At 35.1% G+C, this 13,762-nt stretch overlaps 1 protein-coding gene across 2 annotated transcripts in view; it reads right to left on the bottom strand.

Moving 5' to 3' along the window:
* Positions 1 to 13,762, bottom strand: part of ASCC3 (activating signal cointegrator 1 complex subunit 3) — a 358,207-nt gene that overhangs the window by 82,982 nt on the left and 261,463 nt on the right. For both annotated transcript variants that reach the window (XM_049654058.1, XM_049654059.1), the window contains 3 exons: positions 12,806 to 12,931; positions 2,060 to 2,171; positions 1,729 to 1,863 (listed from right to left, as the gene is read on the bottom strand). In XM_049654058.1, coding sequence (XP_049510015.1) covers positions 1,729 to 1,863; positions 2,060 to 2,171; positions 12,806 to 12,931 — 373 coding nt within the window. The remainder of the gene's footprint in view (positions 1 to 1,728; positions 1,864 to 2,059; positions 2,172 to 12,805; positions 12,932 to 13,762) is intronic.

The following is a 13,762-nucleotide window of genomic DNA, read 5'->3' on the forward strand; positions in this document are numbered from 1 at the left end:
ATTTTACTGTCTTCCACCCAGATAAATCCTATTTTTATGAGTCTCCAATTGGGAAATAATAAAAACCTCATTCTTAGGAATGTAAAAACAATTCTTATTTTTTTTATTTTTCCTTCAGAAATGAATTTTTAATTTTATAAACTTTTTAAAGTTTGTTTATTTATTTATTTATTTAGAGAAGAGGGAAGGAGGGAGCAGAGGAGGGGCAGAGAGAAGGAGGGAGAGAGAATCCTACACAGGTTCCATGCTGTCAGTGCAGAGCCCAAAGAAGGGTGTGAACTCATGAACTGTGAGATCGTGACTTGCTCCAAGATCAAGAGTCAGATGCTCAACTGACTGAGCCACCTAGGTGTTCCTAAACTTTTTTTTTTTTGATAGCTGCCTTGTATACTTTAATTCTCTACTCTTTTCTATAGAGCAAACAACAGAAAACTGATGAATACAGGATCCATCCATTTAGTAACAAATTATTTCCTGACTCACTACAATGTATGTGGCCTTATGCTACACAAAAAATCCACACACTAGTTTCTCAAAGGAAAAACACTGAAAAATTGGAAACTGTGAATGGGATATTGAGGCCTATTGAGAATGACAAGCAATAGGAAGAAAAAAGCTAATAAGTGAACTATCTCAGAATCAGTGAATGTGTAAGAGAAGGACCTTAGAGACATTATACAGTCGAATAGTTCTTAACTCTTTAAAAACAACACCAATGTACTGGAGGGGTGAGATGACATATGGTATTCTTTTGTAACATATATCTTTTTTTTTAAATGTTTATTTCTGAGAGAGAGAGAGAGAGAGAGAGAGAGAGAGACAAAGAGAGAGGGAGACACAGAATCAGAAGCAGACTCCAGGCTCTGAGCTGTCAGCACAGAGCCTGACATGGGGCTCAAACCCACGAACCGCAAGATCATGACCTGAGCTGAAGAAGGATGCTTAACTGACTGAGCCACCCAGGCACCCCAATTTTGTAACATATATCTTGACTAATGTGCTAACAAAGTTTTGTGGGAAATTATTATATTTAAATTCAACAAAGACAAAAAATGCACATGTAGTATGCCAAAAGGAAGATGGAGAAAATACTCCTAATAGTAACTAAGTTCAATATTAAATTTAGTTTTCAGCTTCTTGGCCAAAAAGCAAAAATAAGCACAGTATAGTTTGGTTTTTTTTTTTTTTTTTTTTTTTTTTTTTACTATGTGATAAATCTAGTTGTATTTTTTTTTTTTTTTTTTGCAAGGAGAAAGGGGAAGGAGTTGAACAGCTTTTCTGACATTAATTCTCACAGAACTTAATCATGTGTTTTTATGTAAAGAAACCTCAGAAATATCATGAATTCAAGAAGAATGACTCAATAAGCAATAAGAAAAGCTTTCAATTATAATTCAAAGAAGTTATTATATTGAAGGACAGGGTGATCACCTGACTGCTAGCCTAGCATATACCTATTATCCTGACTTACATATTAACAGTGACTCATTCCATTTTTAGAAGTATCCAAGTTTGGAAAATAAATTACATGGGAAACTTGGTCCAAATATGTTGCTCTGTAGTGATCTTGTCTGGTAGAAGAAAAGACTTCATAAATGATTTCTACCAAATTTCTAGAGGCCCTGGATGGCAACCATTTAAGACCCAAATTAAAAGAGAATGTATGAAATAATATATGATACAATCTCTTTGTATTAAAAAGCAATGTAATAATGTCATGAAACTTACACTCAGAATTGAAAGCAATTCTTCAGTACCACATTCAGGTTTCAAACGCTCTTTGAACATTTTAACTGTTTGGTGCTTCAAATAGTAGTAAGAGGCAATGCGGCCATATGTCAGAGGTTCAATGCTCCGATTATCCTATTTCAAAAAGAAAGATAAAATGACAAATAAAAAGTACAATAGAAACACATACATTCATAAAACTAATAGTTCTTACTGCAGGTTGCTATTGCAACAATTTTGTTAAAATGTTTAGTTACCATGAGAAGCAAAAGCCCTACTGTTAAAAAGCTGGGCAATCTTTTCATTTAGAATGTATATGACTCAGTCATACCTCTCCAATTTCAATACAGTAGGAAAGTTCCAATTCAACCAGAGACTTCTCAACCAGACTGGACAGAAATTTATTCACAGAATCATGGCTCACATCACTCAAATTGTAGTAGCTAGAAAACAAGCAAGGTCATTAGCACTTCAATTTTCCCTCATTCTCTTCTTTTCAGAATTTCAAAGAACAATTACATGCACAGCAAATCAAAGAAGTAAAACAACCGCAACAGCCAGTTTCATCTTACAGGTCAAAATTCCCACACTAAGATTTGTTGACTCCGATGAACAATGGTAATAACTATGGAAGATAAGCAGATAAAATTCAGCATTGCATTAAACAAACACTAACTTTCTAGAAACAGAAGCAAATCATATATAAATATATAACTTCCTTTTATATATAAAAACCCATCCTCAGTAACTTTATAAAACTCAAAGCACTATTGATTTGAGTAGTAGATGAATTCTTTTAGGAAATTTAGTCATTGATTGTTCTTCAAATGCCTAATGACTACATGTCACCCTAAATATGGGGAAAGACATCATCAAGCTAACAAGAAAGCATTTGAACTAAGCTTCTATAGACAAAAGCCACACAGGTTCAGCTCTGTATATCTTCTAAGTAAAAAGCCTAAGGACATGCAATTCATCTGAATGCTCTTCCCTCTAATTCCAAAGGTTCTTGGCAAATCCCTAAGATTACTAGGAATCTGTGCCTGGGAACAGATCCAAAGGGTGACAGAATGCCCCTACATCATAGCAGATCTCTAATTCTTGGTGGGTGAATCCTGCACCCCGGTCAGCGTGGAGAGTTATATCTCCTCTCTCCATCCAAATCAAGTAACAGGAGTGTAAAGCGGCCTCAGAACAGGCTTTCATCTGTACAGACTGAAGCCCAGAACAAGGGTTGTACACCTGCACAGGACTAGAAAGGGGATATTCATAGTCTGGAAAGAAAGTGTTAACAATCTCAAATGGGAGAGGCCTGACGGAAACCACAAGTGATCAATATGGTGATTTTTTTTTTTTTCTTTCTTCAAAGGGAAAGATTTGAGGTCAGTATACTGCAAAAATTCATTTAAAAATACACAAAGCAGGACTTAAATGATGGCAGGATATACTTTCAGCAGAAAGAGAAGATTAAACAAAAAGCTAGGTACACCAATATGAGAGTCTCCACTAAGTAAGGATTAATAATAGACTCTTTATTTAGGAAACTCTGTAAATCATAATTACTTGCTGAAGATTTTAATTTTCACAAATGAGAAATAGTTACTTTCAATCTTAGTCTGCAGAGAAATTACTGCCTTTCCTGGAAAAGTTGATGTCATACCAAAATAAAGCAATATTTATCAATGAACAGGTAAGTATTGAAACCAGTGCTATTGTTAATTTAAACAAAATGTACAAAGCTTTTTTTAATGTTCAGTTACTCATTTTGAGAGAGACAGCAAGATCATGCTGTCTACATGAGTTTTTATGCAATTAAAATTACAGAAGGAAGGCTTTATGAAAACAGTATTACCATGTAAAACAAAAGTTAAAATACCATTTTTGCCTAAAAATTTCCTAGGCCATTTGAAAACGTAAAGTCTCATATTCCCCTACAAATATTAACTAATGACAACTTTACCATTTTTATGCTTTAACAAATTTAGTACGTTTACAAATAGTATTTAAAATCATCTTTGAAAAAGACTTTCCTTCAAAAATTATAAATTCTTTTTAACAATATTTATTTTGGTCACTGTTTTATTTAGTTACAGGGTATATTTTGATGGGCTAATATCCTTTCTAATGTTTTCCTAAGTCTACTGGGAAATTTTTAAGACTGATTTGTAGCTTCTATCCAGATAAAGAACAGTCAGGGTAAACATTTCTTAAACATTTAAAATAAGTTGCAAAAAAGAAAAAAAAAACCTAAAATCATGTCTCTAAGACTACAACAAATTATTTGATGATCATATTATTAACAATCTTATTTGATAAAAATTAACACAATTTTTAGAATAACTTTAAAAACTTCCATTGATATTTTCTCTTGATATGGTTGTTCTTTTCTAATGTGCTCACCAACATCTCATATTGACTTGCCTAAGAAATGCAAAACTTCAACTTAAGTAATTGAATTGACATTTAATTTACTCAATATCAACACTTTTATCCTTATGATTTCTGAGGATAATCTGGAATTTAAAAAAAATCCTAAATTTTTTTTTTCAGGTATTCTGGCATATGTAAATGATAACTTTTTAAAATTTATTTTTAGAAAGCGATAACTACTTAAAAAATAGAAAGTGCTGGTTAAAATACTACACTCAAGAGTAGGAAATTCTCAATCATTAAAAAGTTGTCTTTTGGGGTGCCCGGGTGGCTCAGTTGGTTAAAAGTCCAACTTTGGACCAGGTTACCATCTCACGGTTCGTGGGTTTGAGCCCCGCAGTGGCTCTGTGCTGACAGCTCAGAGCCTGGAGCCTGCTTCGGACTTTGTGTCTCCCTCTCTTTCTGCCCTTCCCCTGCTTGTGTTCTCTTTCTCAAAAATAAATAAACATTTAAAAAAAATTTAAAAGTTGTCTTCTAAACACCCAACACAAATACTAAAATGCATATTTTTGTTGTGATATAACTTTACTAATTAAACTATTATTCTTTGGTAACAATTGATCTAAGGTTACTTAAACCACTTAAAAATCCTTATAAAAGTAAGATTTGCTACATCTCAATTAGATATATAATTTAACAAGACACTGTAAAATGAACAAAATGTAAATGAAATTATTGTTTAGGTCACATAAAATTTTAGGAGATAATATATTCTGACACTTTCCTGGGAATAAAGAATGGAGTTTATATTTACATGATCTTCATTAGCATTATAGGGCCTTTGCTTCTATAGCATGAACTTTTTAGTCACTGGGTAATTTCTAGCCTAAATAATTATAAGTATTTAGTTTAAAACATTATATATCATTAATTTCAATAATCTCTTTACTAACTTGAAAATCAAGCAACAGCTAAGTTAAAGGTCTGTTTTCATGTTGCACTCTCCACAGTACAAAATTTATAATTTACTGGTTACTAAAACAGAAATATTACACAACTGTTTAATTATAGATAAAGGATACAATGTAGTTTCATGCTCTCTGCATTGGATCATGAAGTCATTATCTTCTCTCTGCCATAAACAGACAACCTACCTTTTTGTCAGCATGCTATTTCATTTATTTCACAGAGAAACCCAGTTTCACAATAATTGACTTGTCAGAAGCTCTAATTTATGAGGCTGAGCTCTGTAAGATTTCTCTATATTGGACTCAACCTGCACACAAGCAGGGTTGAATATTTACAATGCTGTTAACAGGTGCTGAGTTGTTTAATGATTCTAATAGCCAGAAGCGTACTGAGAAAGCCAGCGGGATCACAATTACAGGCTGTTTGAACACAACAATTACTAGTCCCCTGGGAGGTGTGAAAGTCAAAGGCAGTTGGATACTGACAGCATCTAGCACATGGGCTAGACAAGCTAACTTCTATTAGCAGTCCATTGGGAAAAAGTCATAACAAACCTCTCCCTCTCATAAAAATTTACAAAGTTCATTAAATTTAAACAATCCCAAAGTAAAACAACTTAAAAAAATTAGCTTTAAGAGCTCTTGTCAAAGGACGAACAGGAATACCACACATGAAACCTCAAGTTCTGTTTTTCCAACCTCAGGAAGGATAAAATTTTGCCAGTTGAGAATGAAAGAGATTTTATTGTAATCTAAAACATAGATAAAGTTACACCAAACAGTCTGGATTTAATGTGAATAGTGGCAGCCATTTCCTGTTTAGTTATTGTAAACCTGGCTAGAGATCTTGCTGGGAAATTTTTCATCAGTATTGAAATGCTGCTGCTATAACTGTCAGTACTGGGAAGTCATTTGTTACGGCACCATGTTTTTTTATGTTCAGATTATGCAGCAGTAATAATGACACAAATAATGAAAGTGGTTGCAGGGACAGCTGAAACTACCACAACATTTTTTGCCCCAGAAATATTTAAAAGCTTCCTCAGGGGAAAACAGAGAGTGAAATTGAACATACAAATTGAATCCAGAACTCAATTTGGAATATATTATATTTCATGATGCACCAGTACATGTGTTTATGTACATTTGAACTAACTAATGTAATTGTGTCTACGTATATATTTATATATGTAAATGTATCTTCATATGCATGTGCATGTGTTTGCATACATATGCATATCTCACACACACACACACACACACACACACACACTATAAACATACAGAGAACAATCCAGGAACAGTGGCAGAATCTTTGTCAACATAAGTTCCACTTTTGGTGGTGGTGTGGTGGGGGTTCTTTATAGTTGTATGATTAAATGAAGGGGGTTGGGGAATTGGGTCGTATTTATTATCTATGTATGACTGTATTTTGAAAGCACTCTTTGTCTTGTCTATTTTAAATAAACCTTATTATCTTCTTTTAACATACACATGCATATATATATATATATATATATATATATATATATGCAGTCCTATCCCACTAAACCAAAAGTAAAATCTCAATTTATGACAGTTAATATATTAAGATATATTAAAACTACATATAATATAAGCCCTTCCTTTGAGACAATGATTTTAGCCTTCTTAAAACTTTTAACAGACAGATTGGGGCATTTGGGTGGCTCAGTTGGTTGAGTGTCTGACTCCTGGTTTCAGCTCAGGTCATGATCTCAGTTTCGTGAGTATGAGCCCCATGTCAGGCTCTGCGCTGGCAGGAGGGAGCCTGCTTGGGATCCTTTCCTCTCCCTCCCCCTCCCCCTCCCCCTCCCCTCCCCTCTCCTCTCCCTCTCTCTCTCTCCATGCCTTTCCCCTACTTGCACTGTCTCTGTCTCTCTCAAAATAATAAACTTAAAAAAAAAAAACTTTTAACATCTAAAAATAAGTACGAAAAATTTACCAATTTCCAGAACTCTTGTGCCTTTCTTTGCTTCCAGATTACAGAAAAGGGGAGTTTAACACAGACAATAATAAAAAGATACAATCAAGGGCCAATCAGAAAGAAAATTGTAGAACCTCACTATAGCAGACTAAATAAAATACATGTCATTAAAATTGATTTAGGCACATGTTTCCATTTTTTATCCAGATGTAAAGGTATAGATATTAAAATGGACAATTTTTTTTTTTTGGTATCAAATGAACAAAAGAGTTATACATCCAAAATTTGTGTAGTATGGTTTCTATAAAGAACACATTTTCCAGCGTAACACTGGAAAGAGAAGTGGAGAAGGGGTATGCATATTTGAGTTCTGGACCTGCTAACGAGCCTGGTAATGGAGATTGTAGCCCCTGGAGCCAGAGTGCCTGAATTCCAGCGCTGCCTCTGCCACTCAGGAGCTGTGTACTTAGGGACAAGTTGCTCAATCTCCCTGTGCTTCAGCTTCTTCATCTATAAAATGGGGATCATGACTAAATGAGTTAGGCTCTCAAAACAACGTCTCAAATACAGTAGATAATAAATAATAATAGTGTATACTTGTGTTTGATTTTGATTTTTACTTTTATAAATTCCTTTCTCATATTTGTGTTTTATTAATGTTCATCTAGTTCCTAGAGATTGTAGAGGCTGCTTTTAGGTAACCAACTTGAACAATGGGAACCCGAGTAAGGTAGAAGGGTCCACATTGGCCTCAGCCTCCTGGCTGAATATAAACAGGCCCATTAGGCAACTCACCTCAGATTATCTTAAGCTATAGCTGACCAATGGGTTACTTACAGCAGGACACAGGTACCAAAAAAGGAAAATTCCATACATTTTCATACCTCCTCACCTTCTCCCTTTAACTACAGCCCCCTACCATTGCCTCATGGCAGTCTCTCCCTTGCTGTCCTGCCTACTCTTTCCTTAATGGTGTGCTCAATAAACTTCTATCTCCGTTGTTCTGACTTGGGTGAATTATTTCACCACCCGGGCTTCCAGCTCCTACCCAATCAAGTTGACCCACATTTGGTGGCCCCCATATGATTGGGAGGCACCACATTTGAAAGCCCACGTGGGCAGCTTTTATGCCCTGCCCCCCACAGAGATGAATGCTTAGTTTGTTTTCAAGCATTCATGCTATATTGTAGATACTCTAAAGATATGATATTCCTTGGTATTGTGCTTTGACTAAAATTCATTGACTTTGTTATATAATACTTTTATTTTTATATATCTCTAGTCTATAACTTTAAACAAACTTTTCACCTTTCACTAGAATAAGAGTAATTAAATCCCAAGCAGGTAGACTGTTTTTGCCATCCTTTTTCTTGTTTATTTCTAATATTATTGTATTATGTGCTGGGAATGTAGCCTTATGATCTGTTTTGAAATATACTGAGTTGTTCTTTGTGGTCTAGTACACAGTATATTTTTATAAATAAATTTTGATGAGTGTTTGTGAGTAGGCATATTCCTTTTGGGGGAAGAAATATAAATATAAATATAAATATAAATATAAATATAAATATAAATATAAATATAATTTATATTAGTGTGATTTTCAAGAGAGATGTGTTAGTCTCTCAACATGATTATAATTTAGTTAACATCTTGAACTTCTATCAGTTTTTGCTTTCTCTATTTTGATGCTATGCTTTTAGTTACCTAAAATTTTGTAAACTATTATAACTATTTAGTGATTGTGCTTGTTATCAATATGAACCATTCTTCTTTGTCCTTCTTTGCCTTGAATTTCATTTTGCCTGATTTTAATTCTACAACTGTTGCTTTCTCTTTGTTATTGTCCTTCATATCTTCTTTCCATCCTCAACTTTCAACTTTCTATGTCATTTTGATTTCATGTTTCCTATAAATCATGTTTAGTTGGATTTAAAATAATTGAATCTGAGAATTTCTTTCAACAGGTAAGTTTAAATTATTTTTAACACTTATGATTATAATTGATTGGACTTATGATATGAATAGATCCTGTCAGTCCTCTCTACTCAAAACCCCACAATGGTTCTTACATCATCAATAATGAAATTCAAAGTCCTTACCACGGTCTCTAAGGTCTCACATGACTGGTATTGCTACCAACCCCCTACATCCCTTAGTTATATGAATTCTTTGTATATATTTTGGACATTAAACCCTTTTCAGATATATGATTTGCAAACATTTTCTCCTCTTTGGTACGTTGCCTTTTCATTTTGCTGATGATTTCCTTTGCTATGTAGAAGCATTTTAGTTTGATGTAGTCTTACATGTTTATTTTATTGCCTTTGCTTTTGGTGTTCAATCCAAAAATCATCACCAAGACCATTGTCAAGACTATGTCATCTAGTGGTTTTATAGTTTCAGGTCTTCCCTTCGAGTCTTTCAATAATTTTGAGTTGATTTTTGTGCATGGTGAAATATATGGGTTCAGTTTCATTTTGCATGTGAATATCCAGCATTCCCAGTATCATTTATTAAAGAGATTATTCTTTTTCCATCACATACTCTTAGCTCCTTTGTAGTAAATTAATTGACCATATTATTGGCCTCTGTGTTCTGTATCATTGATCTGTGTAGTAAATTAATTGACCATATTATTGGGCTCTGTGTTCTGTATCACTGATCTGTGTGTCTGTTTTTATACCAATGTCATACTGTTTTGATTACTACAGCTTTGTAATATAGTTTGAAATCAAAAATTGTGATGCCTTCAGCTTTGTTCTTTCTCAAGTTTGCTTTTGGTATTGGAGGTCTTTTGTGGTTTCATGTAAATTTTAGGATTGCTTGTTATATTTTAGTGAAAAATATCATAAGCCTTCAAAAAAAATTATTGCTGTACCAGTTTTGGACTGATTAATTCACGCAGCAACAGCTTGGGCACAGGTTTCTACTTCAGCATAATAATGATAGCTTTAGTCTTAACCTAGCCAGGTATCTCAAAATATGTTCAGGTGACTACTAAAAGAACTAGCAACTTTGATATGGATAGTCAAGAGTGTATAAACCACCACCTCCTGAAAATTAATTTAAGTGCATTTATCAATACATGCATCAACTTTTAAGACTGTTAGATATTTTAAGACTGTTAGATGGCTATAAGGGCTAGAGAGCATACTGCAGACAGGGAGAAGAGTGACAACAAAAGTATGAAAGTGAGAGGAACTTCTTACCTAGAGGTGGTATGGATTAATGTCTCCTTTCATGGTGTTGGTGGTGTAGGAGGGGATACCCAGCTCTTCTTGGGGGCATCAAAGGGGCAGGAAAAACAGCTGCCACAACAATCAAGTGCCCTAAGCCAATATGTCAAGATGATACATCTTTTGACTCCCAGTCCCAGAATTTCCCTCTAGCAAAGATGGCTGTCAGGTAAAGTAGGTCAGGCACTGTGAACTATGGAATACTCACTATTTACATGGACTATAATCATATGAGCAGGAGATATCCTAACTGTCAATACCTAAGAAGTCCCTGGGCTCAGAGGCTCAATATAATTTCTTTAAGTTATAACCAAAGTATATTCCCTCAAGATTTCATCTTTGTCCACTGTGCTAACCTCTCCCAAGCTTCTTGTTCTGTCCCTAATTAATACTGTTTATTATGGTTGCATGTGGATTTTTCTTACCACATTAATTATTACATAGAAGGTAGTTTGTAATGAGAGCAACAAGGAATGATGCCTATTCCAGTTTCCTCTAGGTAGGTCCTCTATTCTCACTGCTATCTCACTCATCCCTCTAAAAAGTAGAGTGGAGTCACAAAACTTATGTTGTTAAGTTCTACCTTTCTGACAAAGTAGTTCTGGGATCCAGAGCAAGTCACTTCAAGTTTCCAAAGTCCCCTTCTTTAATATCAAGCAAGAAGGTAGGACCAGAGTGCATATAAAGTGCATCCCAGTATACCCTTCTACAATTCTAATCCTGTGATCTAATGGCTACCGTAAAGCTGCAGTGCTTTACGAGGTAGCGACTACCTCGTTAATCTCGCAATCATGTCCCAAATGATATTTTGTATCTAATCCAGAGTCCCTAACAGTTGAGGAAACAGAAAAATGCCACCATATTCTCAAACTCCTATCTGTGTGAGTGGAAATGGCTGAAACAAAAAACAAATTTCTCAAGGTACCAACAGGTAAGATTTAGTAATAATATTTCATCATGATCTCTCTGTTCAAGACCCTACAATGCTTTGATATTTCCTCTTATTCGTATCAGGAATGTCCCCATCTTTGGCCCTCCTTCCATTCCTTCTGCAACTGTTAAGGTCTTATTCACAGCTTAAACAGCTCCCTAACTGGTCTTCCTGCTCTGATTGTCTCTTCATTTCAGCCCATTCCCTACCATAGTTTCATACGTATTGAAAAAAACAAAAAAACTGAACCTAATTTGGGGATGTTAAACTGTGTTTAACAGTTCACCACAGGTGGGGTGCCTGAGTGGCTCAGTTGGTTAAGTGTCTGACTTTGGCTCAGGTCATGATCTCAATGGTTCATGAGTTTGAGCCCTGCATTGGGCTCTGTGCTGACAGCTCAGAGCCCAGAGCCTGCTTCAGATTCTGTGTCTCCCGCTCTCTCTGCCCCTCCCCCATTCATGCTCTATTTCTATCTCTCAAAAATAAATAAACATAAAAAAAAAAAAACCCTCACCACAGCCAATAGGCTAAATGCAAACACCTTATTATGACATACAGGCCATTTACTCTCTGGTGCTTGGCCCACTTTCTGGTCAAGACAATCTTTTGGTCTCCATATTCTTTAGCTCTGGCTACATCAAACTTCTTGGCACTCTACAAATGCCGTTTCAGCCATGAGAGCCTATGCCCATATAGTATTTTTGTGCCTCTGACCTTTTCTATTCCCATTTCAGATTCAAAATTTGGTTGAAGTATCATCTCTGTGGATTTTTTGCTCTCATGGGCTTAAATACAATTCTATTACAGAACTTATGATTTACATTGAAATCATTTATATGTCTTTCCCCCACATTTAAAGATCTGCCCGGGCACCTGGAGTAGCTCAGTCTAGGTGTCTAACTCTTGATTTTGCCTTAGGTCATGATCTCACAGTTGTGAAATTGAGCCCAGTGTTGGGGCTCTGCGCCAGGCATGGAGCCTGCTTGGGATTCTCTCTCTCCCTCTGCCCCTCCCCCTGTTGTGTTCTCTCTCTCAAAAAAAAAAAGATTAGCTGTTGAAGATGGAGGATAATGTACACTAATTTTTATCCTCAATCTCTATTATAACATTTGACAAATAAGTGCTGAATGAAGATCTAACCTATACTGTCTGAAAGTAAAAGACATTCCACAACAACCCCCCACTTTTATTTCCTCTTGCAGAGTTCTTATCAATCATTACAAATGCCTTACAAATTCTTCCTTCTACAACTGCATAAGCCTCATTCTTCTCTGAATTCCAATTGCACCTAAGTCAGTAACTACCATCTAGCTTAATCATTTAATCATTTCTTAATGATTTCAGATGTCCTGTCTCCCTAACTAGAGAGCAAACTCCTCAAGGATATCCTAAGTTAATTAAAAGCAGCTAAGTAATAAGTGCATACAATTATTCGTTTTCAAATATATTATAATATATTGTGATCATACTAGAGACATCATGTGATTCTCTGGGCAAATTCGTATATCTAGAATGTCCAAAGCTCTGACTTTTTTGTTATGTACTAAAATTTAGGGATTGTTACTTTCAAAAATAATTTTCTTTTGGCACGAACCAGAAAGATAAATAGTTGCCCTACACTTACCTGGGGTTCATGATAAGACGTCGGAAAAAGTAAGTCCAAGTGATATAATCCATTGCATCTTGCTTAGATGTAATTGTACCACCAGCAATCTCTGCATTTAAATGGTCAGAGAGCACTCCTAATAAGCTATACAGTGAACAAGATATGGGAAACATACATGAAGGTTAGGTTAAATGAAACACACTTTATCTCACATAGCAGAATGATGGAAGGGAGCTAGTAACTTTTAGGAAAGATAAGAGCCAAGAGGAGAAAGGTAGAGTGGGCAACAGCAGATGTAACTTGGAGAGTAGGGAAGAATGTACTTATGGGGTATGGGTGTAAGTATGAAATAATACTGAGGCAGATGAAAGGAGAGTTGGCAAGATAGGGGTGATAGTTATGAGTAATGATATTCCTTTCATTTACTCAGTGAGTGTTAAGTTCCTCATCATATGAAACACAATTGTACTGGTGTTATAGAGTATACTAACATGATCAGATGTGCTGAAAGACTGGCATAACATAATGTTCATTTTAGTTTCTTATGTAAAATACTAAAAAAGGGAAGCAGTGTCCAACAACAGAAAAGGCTAAATAAATTATGATACATGGGACAATATGCAGGTATTAAAAATAGTTTTTGCAAAGGATGTTTTAAGGACATGAGAAATGGCAATAAATTGAAAGATTAAAAAAATGAGTTTCTATATTACTCTCAATTCATCAGCAGCAGAGTATAAATCTGTATACTCAATTGAGAGGGCAACTTGCCAATATCTATTTGAATAATCACTGTGACCCAGCAATTTCACTTTTCATCATTACCTGCTAGAGAAACATTTACAGACAAGGATGGGAAAGCAAATTACTTCGCTGCAATATTATATGTAAGAAGAAATAGGAAACTCTTGAAAGGCCCATTAATAGAGAAGTTAGCATAAAAACTATGAAATACTCTGTGATAGGTAAGTATTA

Source organism: Panthera uncia (genome assembly GCF_023721935.1).
Source record: "Panthera uncia isolate 11264 chromosome B2 unlocalized genomic scaffold, Puncia_PCG_1.0 HiC_scaffold_24, whole genome shotgun sequence".
NCBI classification, from domain to species: domain Eukaryota; kingdom Metazoa; phylum Chordata; class Mammalia; order Carnivora; family Felidae; genus Panthera; species Panthera uncia.